The sequence below is a fragment of the Lissotriton helveticus genome, chromosome 3_1 (genome assembly GCF_964261635.1).
Source record: "Lissotriton helveticus chromosome 3_1, aLisHel1.1, whole genome shotgun sequence".
Taxonomy (NCBI): Eukaryota; Metazoa; Chordata; class Amphibia; order Caudata; family Salamandridae; genus Lissotriton; species Lissotriton helveticus.
Window position 1 is genome coordinate 1,498,525,704 of NC_136061.1, and position 23,652 is coordinate 1,498,549,355.

At 44.9% G+C, this 23,652-nt stretch overlaps 1 protein-coding gene across 1 annotated transcript in view; it reads right to left on the minus strand.

Moving 5' to 3' along the window:
* The window catches only part of GRIK4 (glutamate ionotropic receptor kainate type subunit 4), a 596,594-nt gene that overhangs the window by 80,736 nt on the left and 492,206 nt on the right, over positions 1 to 23,652 (minus strand). Inside the window, exons 15-16 of the mRNA XM_078683930.1 lie at positions 19,383 to 19,608; positions 17,659 to 17,787 (exon numbers count right to left, since the gene is read on the minus strand). Of these exons, the coding sequence (XP_078540056.1) occupies positions 17,659 to 17,787; positions 19,383 to 19,608 (355 nt within the window). The remainder of the gene's footprint in view (positions 1 to 17,658; positions 17,788 to 19,382; positions 19,609 to 23,652) is intronic.

Below are 23,652 nucleotides of genomic sequence, written 5' to 3' on the forward strand. Positions count from 1 at the left end.
CCTACCTTCTGCTTACACGGCACCCTGCCCACAGGGGTATCTTGGGCCTACTTTAGGGGTTACTCGCATGTAAGAAAAGGTAATGTTAGGGCCTGGTAAGTGGGTGCACTTGCCAGGTCGACATGGCAGCACTAGACTGCACACAGACACCTACTGAAGTCTGTGTCAGTACCTGTAAAATTTGAAGTTGACCCCTACATATGTTATGTGTATTTGTAAAACCGCACTGTCCTCTGTGAGGGTATCCTGGAACTGAGCAGCTGTGTGTGCCTTGCCCTGCCTATTGTAAGTTTGTTAATTGAAAAGCCAGGTCTTTAGCTTCTTGTGGAATTAATGAACAGAGAGGATATTGTGGCAGCCCTTGACTGCTTTTTCCCAAAAATTTCCTCTGAATAATAAAAAATATTGCGTTCTCGGGGATAATAGCATGACATATACCAGGTTATACCTGGCACACTCAAAGTGGCTGGAGCGAAGATTGTGAGACCAACAGCAAGGCAGCAAAAACTCCAACATCTCCGAGGCCACTGTAATATTAAATCAGAAATCTTTCAGAAGAAAATTTAATGAGTGATTCTACAGCTGGCCTCCAGATATTCAGGGTCAGGTCGTTGGATTCTCTGCAGATCTGTGAGCTGCTAAGTTGTTAACACCCAGGGCCAAAGTTCTCTACTACGATCTATCATTCTTCCTTCATGCTCCCGTGTTAGCCAATAAATTAGATTTCTCTGGAAAGTAGTATGCCCTTGCTGACTGCAAAAAAAGGCTGCCTTTTCCTTGTGGGAAACATCTCCGCATTTGTAAAGCTAGTGAAACTCGGTGTGGTACAGACATAAACAGTAAGTGGAGAGGAAAGTGCATAACATACATGGTTTGATTTAGTATGTTCATCTGTTGTGTTATCTTGAGGTTGGTAACATCGAGGTTTATGCAGTTATGGGCTTGTTTTGTGGGTATAATATGGAAGATGAGGTATTGTGTTTGTATTATATATCGGTTTCAGGGGGAGGAATATGTATCACGCTATGGGATAAGAGGTAACATAAATGAGTTTTTTGTAGGCATGTTCATTTTTGGGATTGACGTATGCTGTTTAATTATTGTAGATGCCCCTGAAGAAGGTCTAAAAACGACTGAAATGCATTGGGTGAAATGTATAAGACGGAGAAATAAAGTTTATACGTGCTTGAGAATAGTCCCGGATGGGCAATTCCTGTGCAAATGAAAATGGGTGAAAATATGAAACTTTATGTCTTTGACGTGACGGACAAAACATGGATAAAACATTGAGAATAAATTGGATGAATTTTGACAACAATATTGAGTACGTGGTTAAATTTGCTCACAAATGTGTATCAGGCTGTGCAACTCTTTCGTGACACACAATGACTGTGTCACATTCTGGTGATTGATTTGCTGATGCAATAATTGGACAGGGGCGTACTGTTAGGAGAGAACTAACCGCAGCAGTCCTGTACTACACAGTATGCCATTCTATTTATTGCATCCGATCGCAAGTATGACTAGGTCATTTTTGCTTTTGTCTGTAGAAAATGAACGCAAATTCAGAAATTAATTGTCCTTTTTTAGGGGCTGTGCTATCGCTTATCACATTTTATTTAAAAACATGCAGTTTGTGTTGTCCCACAAATGCCTATAGTCTGCAGTGAGATTGCCCACCCAGCATCAGTTTGTTTGCCATCATTTTAACCAAATTAGATCTCTGTGTATAGATCAATTGTGTTATCTGTCTCCATCCAATCAGAATATATGGTAGTGAACAAAACCGCCTGACCACAAGGAACCACTTCCAGCAAGAAAGAGTCAGCTTGAACATTGGTGCTTTTGTATGTTCAGGGACATATGCTACCCTTTTTTATATTCTGTCCACGTTCAGATCTTTCTTTGAAAAAGTACACATTTCAGCAATTTTTGCTTTTTTGGTTAAATTGTTTGCTCAACTTTACTCACACTCTCATAGCTCCTGATTGTGCCTGTAGTGTACCTAAGTTCCCCACGGGTATTCCTCGCAACACTTCATCAAGTGTCAGGAGCCTGCCGAATGATTATTCTAGAACCCCTATGATATCTCACAGACGTCCTTGAAATGCAGGTGACACTGTTACAAAATTCTCTGGTCCATTGGAACCTTGAAATAAGCATCTCAAACACAGGAGTAGTGTTTCTAATGGATTATATGAGTTACTTTTCTTTTAAGTTCACAATAATCACAACTTAGTTTCTGTACTACAACATAGGAACCAAGGGCTACATGTACGAAAGTTAGTAATAGCGATTTTCTAATCTCTATTCCCTGCAAATAGCAATTAGGTTATCACAATTCCTAATGTATGAAACTGAAATCGTAGAGGGTCATAAATTGACCTACTCCATGAATATTAATGAGGTAGGTCACAATTTGCGAACCATTAGGAATCGCAGCCATCACAGGGATGATGGCCTACTGGGGTCAGCAGACCACCATGTCTGTGATTGCTTTTTAAATAAAGCAATCTTTTTCTTTATTAAATGTAGTCCATTTTCCTTAAAGGAAAATGGGATGCGTTTAAAAAGAAAGAAATTAAACTTTCATTTTTTAAGAGCAGCCAGTGGTCCCTTAGACTTACCTGAGACTGGCCAGTGGCGTAACAATAATTGAGGGGCCCCCCTGCAAGTTATGTGGAGGGGTCCCCTCCGGACTCTATCAGGAGCTCACCAGACGAAGTGATCTGCTGAGGGCCCCCCTGGAGCTTGCCACTCCCCCCACTGCGGGGGCTCTGGGGGTCTGTGTTACACCCCTGGTTATCACCAACTTACAATTGGCGGTAAATTGCGAATGTTTTGCGACCATATTTCTCTCACAAACCATTTGAACATACCATTCCAATTCTGAACTAGGAAGGGACGCCCTCAACACACCCCTTCCTAGCATCGAATCCTAATGCCCAAATTGCAATTCGTTAACAAGTTAATAAAACACAATTTGGACTTTGAACATCACTAAAAGCATTTTCGCTGTTGCAAATGGGCCGATTATGAGAATTGGACCATTTGCGATCCTAAAAATGCTTCATCAAATGCTACAGTTTCTGCCTAAATGGCAGAAACCTCTGTCGTATTTCCGCATTCTAATCATAGATAAGCATGTTAAAATAGCAAACCTATCATTATCGTTTATGAAAAATATAATTGCAGACCTACATTCTAAGAGTATAAAATCCTTTTTAGATCTTGATTACAGGCAGATTCTAGCGGTCTGTCGTTGAAGACCTTTTGCACATACTACCAAAACATAATGCATGCTTTGGGTCATCTCCTTGCTTACCATTGGTTGGCTTTCTTTTACTCACATTTGCTTGCATTTTATTTGATGGAATTCCTTCTTTTTCTTCTTTTGTCCTTCCTCTGGAGCAAAGCTTCTTTACCATTCTTTTGGCTGAATGACATGTATATTTTCACAGATCCACCTCAGGGAACTACTTTTGTCTTTAGCATCCAGTCCTTCATGGGTGTACATGTGTTTTCTAGCTCTCTTTCCCATGAGCTGATCCTCCTCAGATCTCTTGTTTTCCTTGTCGTACATTTCTGTCCCTGCCCCTTCCCATTGCACTCAGATTTGTCCTTTTTTCAGTGATAGATACCTACATCTCCACAATACCCGCCACTACTCCTGTTCTTTACTTAACTCCCCACCACTGATCCATCATTGCTCCCCCATGCCTGTTGCATTCTTTTTTCCTTTTTTAAATAAGGGACGCATTCAATATTTGGTACACAACCCACCAATTCTCCTGGACAACGTTGACCCTGGCCTCTTTTTCCTGGCGAGGTAATGCCGGTCACTTTGGGCTTCGCATACGAAAATGCAACAATGACCCCAACTATAACAGAGATAGCGTGGCAGGAGCTCTACCAAATTATGGCAGACATCCTGCTATTCCACCCCTAAATGAGGCCCTGTGTGTTCGTTTTTAACTGGTTTACAGCTGTTTGGGCTCATGCCCTTTTTAACTCAGTAGTTTTTATGTCTTCTGTCCTTTTCCAACTATGATGGTCTTAAGTCATGATGCATGGCCTCCCTTGCAGGCCTATCGCCAATTCAAGCAGCATCATGAACCTCAGATGATCCAATCATTGACCCAAACTCTGCCCCATTCTCTCAATTGCCCCCCCCCTTCCTCTGGCCCTTTCCACAGTTGTTTTTCGAACCCTATTTGTCACATTGCGGTTATCAAGAGACACACTCCTTCCTCCTTTCTATCATGGTGCCATGGTGTCCCAGCCATTTTCCCTGTTGGAATGAGACTGTCCCCTGATGTGTATTCCACCTGCCTAGGGTGTCTGTCAGTGTGTATCTGGTATACTGGATTTTGATTTTGGCCTTATCTTCACATTACATTAGTGTGTGCACCGAGACCAAGACCTGCAGGCAGTGGGCTACTGTTCATGCCATTGGCTTAGTACATTGAGTGGTTTTGATGGCAGAGTACTGTATTTTGTGAATTCATAGAAGGGACCAGAGCTATTTATCTGTGTCACTGAAGAGGAGGACTACTGGGCCACTTGAATAAAGGTCTACTTCTATATGCTAATCCAGATCCTCGCACTAACATTCCAATTGTACGCTTTGCTTTTGTGTTTAAGTGATGGAGGTTCATGGAATCCATTTTGTATGCTCCTGGTATGGGCTTTTGCACAAGATGAATGTGAGGTTGTTTTCCCAGATAAGGCTCCTTTCGAAATTCGATTAAGCTTTTTGCTGAGAGGAGCTTCTGGTTAGTTTTCCTGTCCCACGGCCACTTAGGAAATGGTGGGAGTGAAGGGTGGTGATGCAGTCTATATTTTTCCAGGTAAAATGAAACCCTAGGTCAGGCCAGTCTTTTGTCTTTCCCCTGATCATCTCTCAGTGAGGCTGATGACAGTCAGGTGCACAAAGCTCACACCTTTGTGCCTCTATTGTAGGTACTCCAGCTGGAGACTACCCTCCTGTAAGCAGCACCACTCTGCACAATTGCTGCATCTGGGAGTAGTCTGAAGAAGACACTTTAAAGGAGAACTAATCCAAACTGGTTCTGACAGTGCAGACTTTAGTTCTAAATCGCCGCTCGACTGCCTGTATAAAACTAGGACCCACAGACTGACTTCTTGTTCCCATACCGATTTCTCTATGACCAAGGAAGGGAGTGATATGCAGAGTGTTCAAACGCTTCCTGTTCAACCAGAGCTAGTGTCTGCCTGATAGCCAGCTTCCGGAGGTGAGGGGACATCACCTGAGTTTACCCCTTGCTGTAAGAGCTGATCACCTATTCTGAAGTGCATGGAAGCCAACCAGTCTGCTGAGAAATTGAAGGATCCTGCCAACCCTGCAGGACAAGTGATTGTCCAGGAGGAGTGAGGTCCAGTGTGACCTCAGTGTGCTGAGTCTGCAGGAGTGCAGGACTATGGAGAGCAATCTGTGCATCCTGAAGTCGGTGACCTCAAGACTAAGGGCCATATTCATTACCCGGTTTACGTCGCAGCACAAACCTTAAGTCATATTTTTTAAGCCAAGCAAAGCCACTTTGCGTGACTATCAGTGCCTCCAAAAAGATGGAGTAACGCAGCACAAATAGCTTCATGGGTTGTTCTGCCATGGGTAGGCATTCCATGGCCATTATGTGGGTGTTCCCATGCAACTCCCATGGTTCTTAATGCATTCCCAGCTGGGCGTTGGACAAGGGGAGGCGTAATGAGGAGAAATATCTTTATTTCTCCTTGTTTTTCAATATTTCTATGTGTGTTGCATTCTGCAGCACAAATAGAAAGAGGAAAAAGTCTCTCAGCATTGTTTTTGACAAGGAAGATGCCCCGTCCTACACAAAAACATGCCTGCCTACAACACAGGCACCCTTGCAGCATGGTGCAAGGGTGTCCCCATTGTGCACCACTGCAAGGGAAAAGGGAAGGAATGTGCAGTCTTGGATATATAATGCACATTCCTGCTCTTTCCCTGTGATGGAGGGAACTGCCGCAAGGTGACTTGCTGCGCTGCCCCGCACAACCAAACTCGAAAATAAGGGCCTCAGTGTTTAGTAAAATATATGATTATTCCAGTCTTTAATTAGTCTGAAGGGCTAATTTAAGGGAGCACGAAGCAAGTTCATTTGGAAATTATATCCTTTAACAATCACGTTGATCTGGGTATGGAGGACAGTTTCAATTCTACTCAGAACAGATCACTTTCCGAGTACATGTATACAAACTTTTTTCCCCACTTTTAAAGCTTTGCGACGTTCTCAGCTTTAGCTTCATGAAGTGTGCAACATTTCCCAAGTTTCCTTCACTTTTTCCCATGCACTGAGTTTGCTCTACACGGAGAGCTCATTTTCATGCTAGCAGGACCCAGCAAAGCCATGTATGATGGATAGGTGAAGAGCGGTTCAAGCTACCAGTGGAGTAGATAGACCTTTTGCCACCCATGGCAGCCGTTGATTTTGCCACCTGCGGAGGCTACATGTTAGAGCGGGGGGGGGGGGGGTGCTGGGGATTCCTGCCCTTGCCACCCGGTGGCGGCCGCAGGTAAGAGCAGGGCAGGGTGGAAAGGCCACCGCCCCCACAACATGTACCGCCTGGGGCGGACCCCACTCCCCGGACCCCCTCGATGCCCCACTGCAATCTACTTCCATGTTTGTGACTTAATTCAAGCTTTGCTAGGAAAAACGACTTTGTAGAGGCAAAGAACACTGTTCCCTACAAAGTATATTTCTACCGAAATATTTAACATGAAACGGGGATAAATGCAACAGAAATTCTTCCAAAGGTCTCAATTTTCGCACAGATGTTCAAACTCACAAACTATGTGAAGTTACAAACTTTTCCACAGATCATCATAAAGTTTATGAAAAAAATGCAACCCCACACCTATTTTTAGAGCGCTGTTTTTGTTTATATTCCTACCATTATTTGGACTCTTTGCTGAGCATGGCAAATGTACCAGCTGTGCTGCTTGTCCATTGGGTATAGGAACACTCCCTCCTGGGATTCCATGTAATGTTTTCAAGACCATTAATTACTTCGGGATTGGTGTCAGAAGGTTCGTCTTGTAATAATTAATCGTGAGTCCCTGTATTTTACTTATCTTGCATTAACATTGTTTTAATCTGAAGTTTATTTCGGGGTTTTTGTGCTTTACCGTGGAGTGTTGGTTACTCCCCCTTTTTTTTTTTTTAATAAACGAACTATGTTTTTTAACCTTTTATTTTACTTAACACTTCCCGTCATCCTTATTATACTTCCCTATTTCTTTCCTTTCCGATTTCATCCCAATATTTTTTCCCAACATATTTACTGTTTCAGTGGTTTCCCCACCCCCTAATATTTTGGGGACAATTTATTCACATACCAGTCCTACAGAAAACTGAACTACATCCCCATGCCAGACAGGCAATAGACAAAGTAGCTGGTGGTCATGAAATGTGCTTAGCATAGAATGAGGTTGAGCCTGGACCTCATTGCCGCCCCTAGAGGCTCACAGATAGAGTGGAAGCTGCTAAAGTACCGACGTTTTGTGGCCCACTTTCAGTGCACCTCCTAAGAGTATGTTTGCCTCTGCTAGGTTTGCCTGAGGTCGTAGCTTCTGCATTTCAGGGATCTAGGAGGATTTCCACATGTGAGGCTTGTAATTGCTATTGGCCCTCCTTCCAACCATGGGTTACAGGGAAGGATTTAGTCCCCTGGGAACGTGATCTTCGAACCTGTGAACCTTGCGGTGGTGTTCTCTCTGGTCAGGCCTTTGCTTCCAGTCTTCTTGAAAAGTTTTCTTTGGCCCGACTTTCATATAAAGAAGATTCTCTTTCTTAGATCTTGACTTTGGTTCTATCTGGTCTCCGTGGAATCCCTTTGAATCCTTGTACAAAGTTTCCCTTAACACTTTCCATGTTCATGACGAGCTCAGCTCGTCATGAGGCACGGTTGAGCTGTGCTCATGACGAGCTGAGCTCGTCATGACGGTTGGAACGTTCACACGCGGGGATAATTTCCCCGCTGTGCTGAACGTTCCAAAACGGGTGGGGTCGTGACGAGCTCCGCTCGTCATGAGTGCAGCTTCACTGTGCCTCATGACGAGCCGAGGTCGTCACAAGCACAGCGGTGCCGCGCGCAGCCCCCCTCCTCCCCGCACAGCGGGTGGAAACGCCCCGCAGCAAAGGCTTTAAATTTCAAACATTGAAGACATTTTTTCTGTTCACTATCACCTTGACCAGGAGATTAGGTGCTCTGACATCTTAATGTTTTAAACGTCCTACCTTTGTGTCTTTCCTGACAGAATGGTTCTACCGAGGGTTTCAGGTTTGTCCCCAAGATTTTGTCCAAATTTCACAAGGAGCTTATTCTTTTAGGGTTCTTTCCTAACCTGGTCTCTCCAGAAGTTGTATCTCTGCACACTGTGGGCTTTTTCAGGGCCATGTCCATTTGTTTGGATAAGGTTTCCATCAGTGTGATAAGCTGTTTGTTAACTTTTGTACAGCTGACAAGGAGTAGCTTTTTCTATGTCCAGCTTGAGACGTTAGGTAAAATCAACCACTTATAAGGTTTAAGATCTTTCAGGTAAGGGGTTACCTGGACATATTCAAGGACGTTCTACCAGGGGCATGGCTTCCAGGGTTTAGGTGCAATGAGTCTCTCAGGGGCATCTGCACTGGAGAGACTGAGGCAGCTCCCTCTACATCTGTGTTTCATTAGTGACTGTATGTTCATTCTCGGAACACTTCTTCTTTTAATACTGGGGTTCTTTGAGTTGTATGTGGTTGAATTTATTGATTGATTTCATTTAAATGACCCATTGGTGATGCATTGCTTTTACCTTTTCGGCCAAAGCTGCGCTGCAGCATTGTTATTGTCTCTATTGAAAGGATGGGGATGAGGAAGTGAAATTACGAGGTAGTGTCCAGATGGATGTATGACGGTACAACGCGGGTTTTACACCGCAGTACCATTACAACAAGGGTTTTACAACGCAAGTCGTTACCACGACTTGGGCTGTAGGGTGCTGGACTTAGGAATAGTAAGATTTACTATTCCAACACCAGCCTACGTACAGTAGGGAAGGTGTTGGAATAGTAAATCTTTCATTCCTTAGTCTAGAGCGCCCTCCAGCGCAAGTCGTGGTAACGACTTGCGTTGTAAATGCCTCGTTGTAATGGCACTGCGGTGTAAAACCCGCGTTATAATGGATGTTCCCCTGTCCAGATTACTTATGTTAATCTCATAACTCAGATTTTGTCTTCTTCGTTCCATGCTTTGCTCCCTCCCACCTTCATTGGTGTACACAACGTTGTCCTTAGGCTTGTACCAGGAAGTGGTATGGTCTGTACACCATTATGCAGAGTAGTATGGTAGGAGTTAGGTCTGGTTTCTTATTGGTTCCGCTTAAAGGTGTAGACTTCTACACCTGCAGGGAGGCAGAGCCTCTGATAATGAAAGACCTGGACGAGGAAGGGATACATCGCAGAATTGGGATTACCATAAGTAATCTGAAGATTGTGCATTATTATAGATGTTCTTCATTCCTTATTTCATCAAGAGTTTTCATCCTGAAAACAGAGGCAGCAGTCATGGGAAGGCAAATAAACACATGAAAACGACCACCTCAATGCATATACTAGAAGCACTGTCTCCTTCCAACACCTGCTGCCTTTGTATATAATATGATTGTTGCTGAGACAGGTGGATGAGTATGGGCTTTACGCTACAGTGGTCAGGGCCCAATGGTGGTGGTGGATGCACCTTACAAATGGCTGCACCCAAGAGCCATTAACCCTTTAAGTGCTGCGCACGTTCAGCGGACGGCGCGTGCACTACCTCAGTAGTGCTGCGCACGTCCGCTGAACGCCGCGTCCCCGCCCGCGCAATAGAACGTTCCGCACCAGCGCTGAACATTCAGCGCAGCGGAGGGGTTAAAGAATACGATAGTTTAAGTTGTGGGCGGAGGTCTGTGCCTTCTTATTAGATGTCGTAAGTGGAATAATTTCCACTTACGAAATCTAATAAGAAGGGAGAGACCTCCGCCCACAACTTAAACTATTGTATATAATATAATGCCTAACCATAGTGTCATACCGTTTTATAGTGATATAAATGTCAGGTTTTACTTTTATCCTAATCTATAGAACTCATTTCATCAGTCTCAGTAGGCTCCAGCGTCATTCGGTGCAGGTAAGCGCGGTGGGCGGGAGGGGGGTGAAGTCGACAGACGATGGAATAGGGAAAATTAAATAAATAAATCATATCCCAACGTCTGTCGACGTCCCCCGCCCCACCCCCTGCGCTTACCTGCACCAACCGCCGCTGGTAGACTCAAAGGCGTATTCCAACTTGTGGCGAATTGCAACTACTCTTGCGCAACAAACATGATAATTAAATCATTTGTTTTTTTATAGCAAAAGAATGATATTAAGAAGGCGACAGGTGAAAAAAATACACAGATACCCTACATTTTAACACCCTGATCATCACACACGTTCTTCTGTGAGGCGTGGTATAGTGGGATCCGTATTAGCGAGTCTCTGGGTCAATTTCAAGGCTTGACACGTTCTGGCTAATCAGCAATAACCGTTTGAGCGAGCAGCTAGCTGAATTGATTTGGCACAAGGAATCTCAGATGTGTGGCATTGAGGGATTCCCTCCCACACGCCCAGGGTTAAAAATGCGAAGATGCAGAAACACTGCCAGTAGGGGACAGAGATAAGAATCGTGGGGTGATCCCCCGACCTTTCCCGTGCACCGGCACTAACCAGGGATCCCTTTACACCTGCCTCTGACAGCTGCTCCAAATTCCCCCCCTCCAGGCCCCTTACATCACTGGTTGCCGCAGGATCAGCAGCTGTCAGGAGTCTGACAGCATCACAAGCCTCTCTCAGGGCAGGAGCAAAGGGACTTCAACTGCGCCGCCATGACACCTACCCTCCTCGCGGAGGGCTGAGGGCTGACAGAGAGGGAACTGCGGCGGGCCTCTCCGCTGTATGTCAGCAGATTGTTCGCAAAGAGAGGGATCTTTAATCTCTCAGCTAAAAAAGAAAACCGGCTGCTTCATTATTTCAAGAATATTATTAGAAACCGCTGCATGTGGAGAAACAGTCAACATCTATCCTCGTAAGCAGCGCAGCTGCTTTTCAGACTTCCACATGAGGTGCACTCCGCGCCTTCCTGTGTTCGCCACTAATTCTAAATCACTTAATGACACCATTGAAAGAGGTCACTGCGGTCTAATGTCAGAGACATTATTCTAAGTCAAGACAGTGCCTCCCACGTGAAGCGCGCGCAGAAGAGGGGGTTGTAGAGACATCTTTCAAGCACAAGTTTGGGTTCACAGATATTCACTAAAAAAAATATGAGACCATTGCACAGAAAAATTAAGTCACTGCACAGTTCCCTCATGCAATGTGAAGCCCCACATAAGCATAGCAGTCAAACACGTGACCTCACGAACGAAAGCAGCAGAAAGGTGCCAGTCACAAGTTACAACCAGACTTCAGACAAGGGTGAGGCCACTCAAACTCCTACGAGCAAAGAGTGAGCGCTTTCAAGGCCGAAGAGTGATTGTCACTATGCAGCCAGAAAAGGCTGTAACCCACAATGACCTCTTTGCAAGAGTTGTAATTTCAAAAACATGCTTTGGACAGGGGTATCATCTCACGTGCGGCTTCAAGGCGCATGTGGAACCACAGAAACACCTCACAGACCGGATGTGTCTCCAAAAACAACCTCCTCGTGTGATTTCACAAACAAATCCCGAGTTGGAGGCCGATCTAACTAGGAACTTCCAGGCTGGAGTATGACCTAACACTTCTCAGGAAACGGTATATGAGAACACGCACACATCCAAGTCAAAAATTTGGTTTATTTACACCATGGTTACTGATGTCTAGATTCAAGTCTAGTAGAGTTTGGCTAGTAAGAATCTAGCCTCCAACTGATAGCTGGAAATCCTCCACTGTCGAGTTCCATGAGGTAAAATAAGATGGCGGCGTTCCAAGCACAATATAACATCCCACTACATTACCCCTCCCTAAATATTCCCACAACAGGAAGGTAAATCACTTTAACAACAAAGCATTGAAACTATAAAACAGTCCAGAAAAAATCTCGCACAACTATATTACAAGAGTAAACACACATACCGACTACAGTGAGTAGACCGTCAACAAAATCTTCCATCCTAGGTTGCACCCTGCAAACTCCCCACACACTTTCCATAAAATAGATTGTTGTCCTACTCACAGATTCCAAAGCTAGGTCATCTTTCTCATTAGTTCTTTCCAGAACAAACCATGGCAACTGTACAATCTTCCTATCTTTAGTATCATGCTAGTGGCCCTCGCTAGCATCATGTAAAAGGTTGCGTGTGGGTAGCGTGTGTGCACTTGAAATGCCAATGGTTGTTGGGGCAGGAGCTGGTTCATGGCTGGCAGCTGTAGATTGCTGGAGTCAGACATGGCCTGGTGTTCTCTCTCTGTTTGTTGACTACTTATGTCTCAATAAAGAACAAACCTAGAAGATACCCATTGGACAACCATCTTTTGAAACACAATGAGACAGGTGAACAACCGCAATGAGATCAGAGACCGGGAAATGTGAGAGGATGCCTCAGGCTCTTTAGAGAAGCTCACTGCAGAGCCCAGCCAGAGTTTGAGAGGGCTGGTCCTGGGCTGGCCACAGAAGATGGGGCACCAAGTGAAGCTGGTCACTGTGAAGGTGTGATTTCCTTGTATGTTGGGTGTCTACCTTAACCCAGCATCTGTTGTGACGGCACGAGGATGCTGCACCATGAGACTAGAAAGAACAGATGTGCACACAAGTTATGTTGTGCAATGCTAAATGATGGGATGAGTCTCATGTTAATATGCTCAATTTAAGGTCAAGCTGGTCACTGATGCTGTTGATTGTTCTCCAGAAGTCACGCCTCTCACTGACGTAACCTGTCACTAAGGACTCCTTCTCCAGCTCAGTGTGTGTGAGGCAGGAAGCACATGCTGAGGCAGACATTTGTATTTGTTCCAGAGGTGCGTGCTCAACGAGGCGGAAGAGCGCAAGGGCACACTCGTCATTGATATTGCACAGTCACTGCGTGCCAACATTGTCGTCATCGTTGAGGTTCAGTTTCCAGCTAGGCCAGTAATGCATGGACTGAGCCCCTGCCCATATAACAGGTAATTCTTCAAGGCAGATCTTCACAAACAACACACAAGAAGAGAAGGGAGAATTTGAATCAATACCCCAACTTTCATTGTGTTTCATCTTTGCACATATCTGCAAAGTTTGACAAGCATAGGCTAGTCAGGTTACTTTATCCTTTTATACAATAGACATGTGGAGAAGCTTGATTAGTGATTGAATCATTCCCCCCCATACAACAGTGGCAATTTGTTTATTTTAGTTTGTTGTGTGCCAGCGCGGACAACAGTGGCCATCTTTTGTTTTGTTGGATTTGGCAAGCAACAGTAGAGTTCGCAGCTGTCATTTATTCACCAAGCAGGTGGGTTCTCTTTGTCATTTGAAGACTTCAATGAAGGATTTGTAGCCTATGTGGAAGTTTTTGGAGGGAGAAAACTATATGGCTGCATAAAATGTAGATATTGAAGGTTTTAGGAGATTCAAAAACCTATCACCATTAGAGCAAAATGTAGCAACAGGATTTGATGTGTTTGAGTATGCAGAACCAACCTAAAGAAGGCTTGGGGGAGGGGATGGGGGTTCCTTCTCCCAAATCTGAAGGGTAGGGAGGTACTTCCACCTTATGGAAGATTGACAGGTGGGATACGTCCTCCCAGGCTATAATATACACACACAAAGTATCCCACCTAATATTTAAATGCAGTGCTGTATGCTATTGTTGTCAGGTGGAACACGGCCTGCCTAGAGGCGGGGTAAGGAAAGGATTGCTTTTCTTTAAATAACTCTCACACACTCTGATAGTGTCATGCTTCATCATCGGGTTCACCTTGACTCCTAAAGGTCAGGGTGGGCTCGACCATGTTCCAGGGAGCACTTGAAAGAAAAAGACCTGGGGTGTAAAGATAACAAATCCTCCGTCTTACTCCAAGCTATGATTTAGAATCTCACATCGAGATTCATTATAATGCACCGGCCATTCATACTTATGAAAAAATACTATGAATACCTACATTAGTATGGCCTTTTTAATTACAGGTTCGACTCAAAAAGAAAAAAGAACAGAGTAACAAGAATGGCAAGTATACACTTTGCCCCTAGATGCAGTGATTTACATGCATCTGTTGTGTATGAACTGGATACCGCGCAGCATGCACACACTAGGGAGGTGATTCTAGCCACCCTAATAAAAGCCCCAGGCCTTTCTGGGTCATAGAGTAGGGCTGAAATGTGTTGGTACAGGGTCATAGGACCATCAAATCCTAATACCCTCTTCACATTCTTTTTAACATCCCGACTACTCCACTAATAGAGGGATACCTTGCAATAGGCAGGAGAATTTTTAATGAATAAAGTGGCTTTTGTGGCCTCATACACAGCCAAGCCAATCTTGTTTGGGCGTCTGCTAATGGCTACATATTAAATGTATTTGGGGACCATATCGCTCGTGTGCCAGCAAGTCCACATCTCCTCTCCTGTTGCTGGTAGTCAGTAACTGCTCGTGTCTGGATCCATATTGCGCTCAACTGCTTTTTCTTAGTTCTGACCTTGATGTAGCAAACTCACAACAAACAGCCATTAAGGTATACGTTGCTTTCACTGCTCCACTATTCATGCCCAAGTCATAGAGGTCACAGTGACACCATAAGTGGCCCAACAAAGTGAAATATAACCATAGTAGCTTCAACATGTAGTTTCGCAACACATTTTCATATGTTCCAGAGCTTAGAAACTTCTAAAGATCAATGCTGTCTTAACGCATGGGCACGCTGGGCAGTTGCCCGGGGGCCCCACGAACAAAGGGGCCAAATGCAGACCAGAATTTAACACAAATTTTCCATTAAACGTTTTTATTCCTGTGAGTGGCTGTGGAGGCAGGAGCCAGTGCACTGCTTTGCTCGGGGGCCTGTAATGCTGTTAAGATGGCCCTGTTGAAGATACAGAATTTCCCCTCCAGCATTGTCAGCAGCCGTTCCCATGTTGTCCTTTTTTTTTTTGCACAGGCCTGGCCCTTCTCCTCCAAGTGCCGCCCACTTGTCAATAGTGAAAGGAGGGACACACAAGCAGTAAAAATGAAGTCTATTTACACCAAGGTAACTGAAGTCCAGAAGCAACAGTGGAGGAGGAGCTCATAACTGAGAGCTGAAACTACACCTGAATGAAGTTCCATGATGTCAAAAAATGGTAGAGTTCCCTTCCCAGCACAATATAACATCCCACCACATTACAGTGCTGTCTTATAAACAATTCTTTGGAGGAAGTGTGACCTCACAAACCCCTCTAAGGTAGAGGACTATTGATTTACAAGAACATTTCATGTACAGAAGTGGTACCTTACCAATAATTCAAAGGTCTATAATGTGTCAGGAGTTTAACCTCACAAACACCTCTTGGCCAGCTGGTCACCTCATGAGAACTTCCTGGGGCAGAGGATGGTCAGGCAGCCAACTCCCAGGCAGAAATGTCACCTCCCAAACACTTCCTGTCTCGAGCATGCCTCCGCAAAATTCTCTCAACACAAGAGTCGCCATGAAGCACTTTCTGTAAAAGTGTGGCTTCACAAAGTGAACACAAACGTGACATCACCACCTTGCCACCACTAAACTTATGGACTCATGACCATCAACCATATAAATGGGATCCCACAAACTTCTCCAATGTGTACAGGACCTGGCAAACCCCACTCACAAAAACTTCCCATGCTAGGGTGTTATTTCAAACCCAAATTTGAGTACGTGTGAGGGGTGAGCGAGATCTCAAAATCAATGGACCTAGCCACCATTATGGAATGGGGAAGGTATCCAATGTAACAAAAAACATCTCTCACGGAAATGAAGTCAGTCTGTTGATACGAGGCAAATGCCAACATAGACTGCCTTTCACAACATTGGGGTCTGGAGATGGTGGCACTGGATGGCTAAATTCAACTCTACATGCTCTCACCTGTCTAATGACATGGCACAATTGTACTTAATCAGTCAAGAACTAAGAAGATACTGTGTGACATCTCTACCCTTGGTTAACATAACATACTTGTGTAAAGGTGTTTCAGATATATGCATTGGCTTGTGGTAGAGCAGAGCTCCAGTGGTGCATTTGGGATAAGCATGGGTAGGCCTCACGTTCCTTTTACACACTCCACTGTTACCCTGCTCTATTCTATTTGTAGTTTTATAAAGCGCTCTTTTACCCAAAGGGCATCCTGTTGTTGGAAAAAAAGAAAAGGATAATGTGTGATCACTGTACACTGATCACAAATGCAGTCTAATTTGTCCCAAAAAAACGTGCTTAATACTTTCCTAAAGGAAAAAGTCTCTTAGGTCGGATTCAGAGAGGGGTAGGTAAAGAGTTCCATAGTTTTGAGACTGCCGCAGAAAAGGTACGACCTGCCGTCTAACTTGTGTAATTCCATGTATCTCCAAGAGTCCCTGTGTAGCTGATTGTAAGTTATGACTAGGTTTCTATGAACAGATCATTCGTTCAGAATAAAAGACTTGTGGCAGATACAAAGGGCCTCAGTTACAAGGTTTTGGCAGAGGGCAGTGCCACGAGGAATCATGCTGCGCTACGTCAAAAGAAAAGGGCAGGAAAGCACCGTAGAGATACGGCGCATTCCTGTCCCTTTTCCCTGCGCTGCACACAATGGGCTGCCATGCGCCAAAGCTGGCACCCTTGTGCCATGGTGCAAGTGTGTCTGAGTTGCAGGGGGATTGTTTTTGTGCAGGAAGGGACACGTTTCTGCAAAAAAACAAGCATGAGCAGTAGCATTACGAAACTTGAGCCCCCCCCCCCGCTAGACACACATAGGAGCTCTCAGGCCAGGACACTATGCTGAGGGGATCATCTGGAGCTTAACCCCCCCCCCCCCCCCCCCCCCCACCCGCTGGGGCTGCAGGGGCCTTTGTTACGCCACTGATCACAAGAGGTGTTTTCCTCTTTCTCTGTGTGTTGCAGAACAGCAACTCCTATGGAACGCCCCTTTCATGCAGTGTTGTGCGTGAAAGGGGCACATATTTAGAAGGCCATGAAAAGCCACACAAAGTAGCTTTGTGTGGCCTTGTAAAAATGCTGCGGCACATTACACCACCGGAGCATCAAAAAAGTGATGCTTTGGCAGTGCAAAAGTGCCACTAGGGGACTCGCAAATGAGACCCAGAGTGCTTAAATGTAATCCTTTTTTTCTATTGGTAGCCAATCCAATTGTTTTAGACTGTTCATTGGTGGTGCCACGATGTCAAAGCATCCACTCATGCATGTAGAAATGCGTATTTATGTGTCACATGTCTGCAAGTACATATGTCGAATACACACTGGTATATTGTGCATGTTGTACCATGGGCAAGTCAGACGGCTATATCTATGCACACCACATGATGTCACAAATATGCACATGCGCACAGGGATGTTGGCACTGATGCATCATCTCACTATGTCTACTAATGGCAGCACAGGTAATTTGACACCTCTGCACGTGCAGTCAGGAACCAGGAAGGACAACCATTTTATGCTTACCTTTCGCTCTATGATCCTCTTCCTTTGGGCACTTTCCACCTTCCCACCACTTGCGCTTTAAAATCTCCAGACGATTGTTTTCCTGCAGTTGGAGAATCGCCAAGTCGATCTCATCGCGGAAGGCGGAGCCTGTATCGAAAGAGGAAGTGTTAATCAAATATTTTCATCCACCTACAATCTGGAACGAGAAGGAGCCTCAAGGACTAAGAGAAAGAAGACTAAGAGAAAGTCCCCATCCCACATTCCAAGTCACGCCACCGCCATTCTTCCAAAAGTTCGAGAACCTTGGAAGTTCTCTTATCACCTCATTTTCAGACTCTGCAGCTTATTTTAAAACTGATGTGTTTGCTAAAAAGCTGGTGGGGCTGGTACAGAGCCATTCATGCAACTCCCTCCACGAAGGAAAAATCGATTCAGTATCCTGCATTTTCTCTTTAAACATTTTAAATCCTTTTAGGAACCATTCAGAACACACTCTTGTATTGCGTCACTCATTTGGGCTCCGCCACACCCGACCATCACCTCACAATTTCTGTTGTGCAAGAGAGCACATCCACATCACACAGTGATATCGGCTGCACGTCTATTCCCCATTCCATAGATATCCACAATCATTTTGTGTTCTAACAAGCATCCCTCAACATTTAGATGGCTATGAAACAATGTCCGGCTTAAGCACCGTAGGGCAGTCTTTAATAAATCATTACTGCCCCATGCTGTGGGTGCTATCTGCCCACCCTGCAACAATGGGTCCAGGGTGACGACAGTTAATAAGAGGAAGGGCAATAAACAGCTATTAACGCCGAACAGCCGGTGGGCAATGAGCCTACCGGCCACTGGAACTAGCAAGCACAAACCCAACCACAGTTAGTGCCTGGAATCTGAGCATTCTATTGGAGTCAATCTCAACATTCCAAGCAGATTGATAACGTTGGTATTCTGGGCTACTGTAATGCTTTTTACGTTGGTAACCCAATACTCTGACCACCAACCCCAGACACACATGCCAGCTTTGCTTGATCTTTTTATGTTAAAAGGCCGGCACACTCAGAAGCATATTTAAAGTGGCTACAATATACTTTGGGCTCCCGGTTGTATGGTATATATTTTTTTGACATTTCCGTCTGTATTTATCCATATTTATTATTTCCGTTGTTATACACATTTGAAAATAAATACAGACAAGAAAATAAAGGGTTTTCTGTCTGTATTTATCTATAAAAATCAGTAAAAACGGAAAGCAGGGAGCCTTAAATATACTTTAATTCCATTTCTGAGAAGTGTCACAGTCTAGAAAGGGCTGTTCCCCTAGTTTGTGTCCCAAGATAAGTATCAAATCATCCAGTTGTTTAAGGATACAACCAAAGATTTGCCTAGGCTACCATTACTGGTTCTACCCGTAGGCTGACCTTAGGCAAACTACCAATCTAGTGGCTACCGAAGGGGAATGGGTGCAGACACAATTTCACAGTATCCCATCTGGGTAAGAAGACAAGCATGCATTCCAGAAAACCCTCAAGTGTGTTCCTCATTGAATACTGGCCTGAAATGTGAATGGGGTAATACCCCAGTAACAAGTTTGAAATGTGATGGTGCCACCTAGGAGCGTGCGATGCATATATACATCAAAAGAATCTGCATGTCAATCAGCACAACTGGTGGTGCGAAAGTCATGCAGCAATGTGTGTCGGTCTGTGCCCATCTGAAGGGGGTCTGCTGCATACCTACTGGCATGCCGATTCCGTAGCCCTTGGTATCCAGCAGCCCTCCAACCTGCGTGAGGTTGCAGTTTCGCTGTCTGTAGTACTCATTCATAGTCGATTCCAACAGGAATGCGTAGTTGGAGTTCAGGACCCGCGCAATCCCTTCCTCTGTGCTCTTCACAAAGACGCTAGGCTGCTTGGAGTACATGTAGTTCCACATGCGCTGGTAGGTCTGGTAACGGGAGTTCTGCAACACAGAGAAAGAGAAGCACTTGTCAAACTCACAGCGACTGAATCAATACCTGGTTGGGCGGCGGGACCTGAATTTGGGACTTCGACAACCCCAACAGTAAAGGCCTGTGGGAGAGGTGCTTCAAAATGTAAATTTCCACAATCAAAAAGGTCTTGGCCAGATTATGATCTACCCAGAGGGAGACACTGGAGTAATATGAGCATTGAATACTTGGACAAGAGTGTTGACCATGTTTGCTTTGTGAGGCATGGACTTCCATGTAGGGGTGAGTGAAGAATTCCGCTCCGCCAGTGGAGTTTGCTGAGTTTTGCCCACTCTGCGCGGATTTCGGAAAAACGCTGCAAAGTAACGTGGAGTTGAGTCACTGTGAGTTGGCAAGAGCGCATGAGAAAAAATTGCGTGCTATACCTCCTCTTGGCGGGATTTCACAATGCGGGCGGTTGCGGCAGGTCACGGCTGCTCGCATTGAGAAATCTGCTGCTCGTGTTGAGGAAGCTGCTACTCAGGTAGGATGTCTACTCGAGTGGCAGAAAGCAGCAGCACCCTCTGGCACGACGCGTATTGCTATTCACACCAATTTTACAGTGCTAGGCGATCTCCTGGCGCTAAACATCAGTGCGAGCAGTGCAACTTAACAGACTCCGTTGCTGGCAGAACTCCATGGATTGCAGTGGAGTTTTTCCAGCACTTCACGGAGTTCCACGGAGTGAAGCTCCGCGAACTCCGCCCAGGCCTACTTCCATGCTGTGTATTTTTAGGTATAGGAAGCTGGCTAAGCAGACCTATCTTATGAAGAGCATCCCTTGCTAGTGCAGCTGTGAGTTCTCAGCATACCTTTGGTTGGTGTGCCCATGCAAGCTATGTTGCGTGTACTCAAATACAGCATCAATCTGTGCCCATATTTCTCAGGCTGCATCTTTCCAAACAACTTTTGATGTGACACTGCTTACCCTAGAGTTTGTTTTATGAATGGAAGTTTTTATTTAGTTTCGTTCTCTGGCATTCCTGTTGGAAGTAGGACCATGCTTTGACAATCACACACCTGAGATATACTAAAAGGAAATGTGCATGGACCTTTGGCCAACACCAAAGAACAGACAGGATTGTGCAATGTTTAACGTATGTAGTCAAAGAGCTTTTCAGTTAAAACATAATGATGTGCCATTGAACATTTTTCATTTTGCCTTTTATGATAGAGTGAACACAATAGCATTAAAAATCAGAGATGTATGGCAACCAGGCACTACTAGTTGACGCGTGAAGAACTGACAGCCTTGGGAAGGCACGCGCCAGACAAGTGGAAAGAGAGCAGAAGAAACAAACACAGACACTTGACTTCTCTGCAGTGATGAACAAAGCGCTATCAAGAATCAATACAAGCTGCCATAGAAACAGCTTTCATGGCGCACATAAATCAAGAGAGTTGATCAAAACCACCTCACGATTTCATGCTATAAACTTGCATTGCCTTCTAAGTCGCAGAAATGGATGAAAGTTTCAAAGAAGTGCAAAAGACCTCAATAAATAAAAGCTGAAAACATCAAGCATCTATACCTGTCCAGTCAAACTCATGTCGCTCAAAGCCAGATACACGATAGACGTTTGGGAGAGCCACAAGATACTTTTTCATCCAATGAATCAAAATGGAATTTATTTGAAAAGCTAGCATGTACCCTGAAAATGTGACATGGATCTTACCATCTGGAGCTACATATGAAAACCATATCTAAATCCTTAAGCGTCTCAAATAGGTAAGGAAACAGACACTCTTATCCCATACGTGTCAAACGTTACCTCCTCTCAGAGTAGGACCAAACATCTGTCTCCCCTGTCTCCAGGGGGAAACAGCCACTACAACGTGGCCGTTTCCACGAATACACTAACCACGCATGCTTTACAACGCATGCATGGTTACCACGTATAACCTTTACCACGCATTCCTTTACTACGAAATACGTAGTAAAGGAATGTGAGTAAAAGGCCGATCTAAAAAAAGGGGGCTTGAGGGGGTCTCCCCCCCCAAAAAAAAGGAGTGGGTTTTAACAAAAAAATAAAACTTACCTAAAAACGATATCCTGTGCCTATTGTCCTTCATGTGATGAGCCTCAATAACGACGTAATTACGTACGTACGTGTACGAAATGCATTTTCAAGAAAAATAGCAAAAGGACCACTTACAACTGTGTAAGAAGAAGGAGAATTACGAACATAGAAACTGTAAGTATATTATTTTTATTATAATAATTTATTAGGTTAGGCTTCATTAAAAATATATTTATAAATTTGAACAAAATAATCATCCCTGCAGTCGGTTTACCATGAAAATTCCATTATCATGCATAGCTATACAACGAAAATCGTTGTAAAGGCACTTTCGTGGTAAAACCATATGTTTATGTTTATGTTTATGATTTTTATTGCGCACAACTACCCAGGGGTGTCTCGGCGCATATCAGACTGCCAAGGCGGAGAGCTACCCAATGTATCATTGGTTAAATAACCAGGTTTTCAGGAGTTTACGAAAAATGATAAGAGTGGGACTAATTTTGATGTGCAAAGGAAGAGTATTCCACAACCTGGGGGTTGCCACTAAAAAGCGTCTGTCTCCCCAGCTAGTGGTTCTGGTACGTGGGACGGGAAGGAGGTGGGTGCAAGCTGAACGAAGGGGTCTTTGAGGAGAATAGATCCGGAAGGCGTCCTTGAGGAACCTAGGTCCTGAGTCATGGATGGCCTTATAGGCGATGCATAGTGCCTTAAACTTTATCCGGCTTTTGACTCTTAGCCAATGCAGGTGACGTATGGCCAGCGAAGTAGGAATGTCTAGCAGAACTCTGGCCGCTGCATTTTGCACCGATTGTAGTTTGGTTAGGATCTGTTCTTGCGTGCCGAGGAATAGAGCGTTGCCGTAATCCAATTTAGAGAAAACGAGAGTGGTGATCAAGGTTTTCCCTGCCCCTGAAGGGAGATATGGCAACAACTTTTTGATTTTCCTAAGGGTAAAGAAGGACGATGAGACCACCGTATTCACGTGGTGATTAAATAGCAGCTTCTCATCGAACATGATACCGAGGTTTCTGACCTTGGCAACCGGAGTGGGGGGTAGGCCCATTTCAGTGGGCCACCAGATGGAGGACCATTCCGGAGAAAGGTTGCCAAAGGTCATCACCTCGGTCTTGTCCGAGTTTAACTTCAAGAAGTTGCTTGACATCCATGAGTCGATGGCCAGCATCCCCTCCTGAAATCTTGCAGCCACGGCTGGTCCATCCTTGTGAACCGCCAACACCAGTTGGGTGTCATCCGCATAGGTGGTTAGGCGGAGCCCATGTGCTTTAATAACTCTCGCCAGATCCGCCACATATATGTTGAATAATGTGGGGCTTAGCGAGGAGCCCTGGGGCACCCCGCACGGAAGGGTGAAGATGGCAAATAAAAAGTGCCCAGTTTTACCGCCTGGGTGCGGTTGGCCAGAAACGAAACAATGAGATCCCTGGCAAGATGGGTCACCCCCATGGCTGTGACACGGTCGATCAGGATGGAATGATCGACCGTGTCAAAGGCAGCGGACAGATCCAGGAGTATAAGGACCGCTGCCCCACCCTGGTCCGTTATACTCCTGATCTCGTCCGAGGCCTTTATCAAAGCCGTCTCCGTGCTGTGGCCCTTCCTGAAGCCGAACTGGGTATCATCTAGCAGTTGATGGCAATCGATGAAACCCGAAAGCTGTGTGTTCATGATGGCTTCAAATATTTTGGCCGGGAATGGAAGACAGGCGATAGGTCTGTAGTTGACAGAGTCCGCGGGGGTCCAGGGAAGGCTTTTTTAGCAAGGGCTTGATGACTGCCCTTTTCCAGATGTCAGGGTATATACCTGTCTGGAAGATGGTATTGCATAAGTCCGTGGTAATGGCATTCCGTTGTAACGCATGCGTGGAAAAGGCATGCGTTGCAACGGAATGCGTTATAACGTCATACAACCGTCTCCAGGCAGCTACCAAAAGTTATCTGATAGGAGCCACGAACACTCTTTTGAAATTATCTT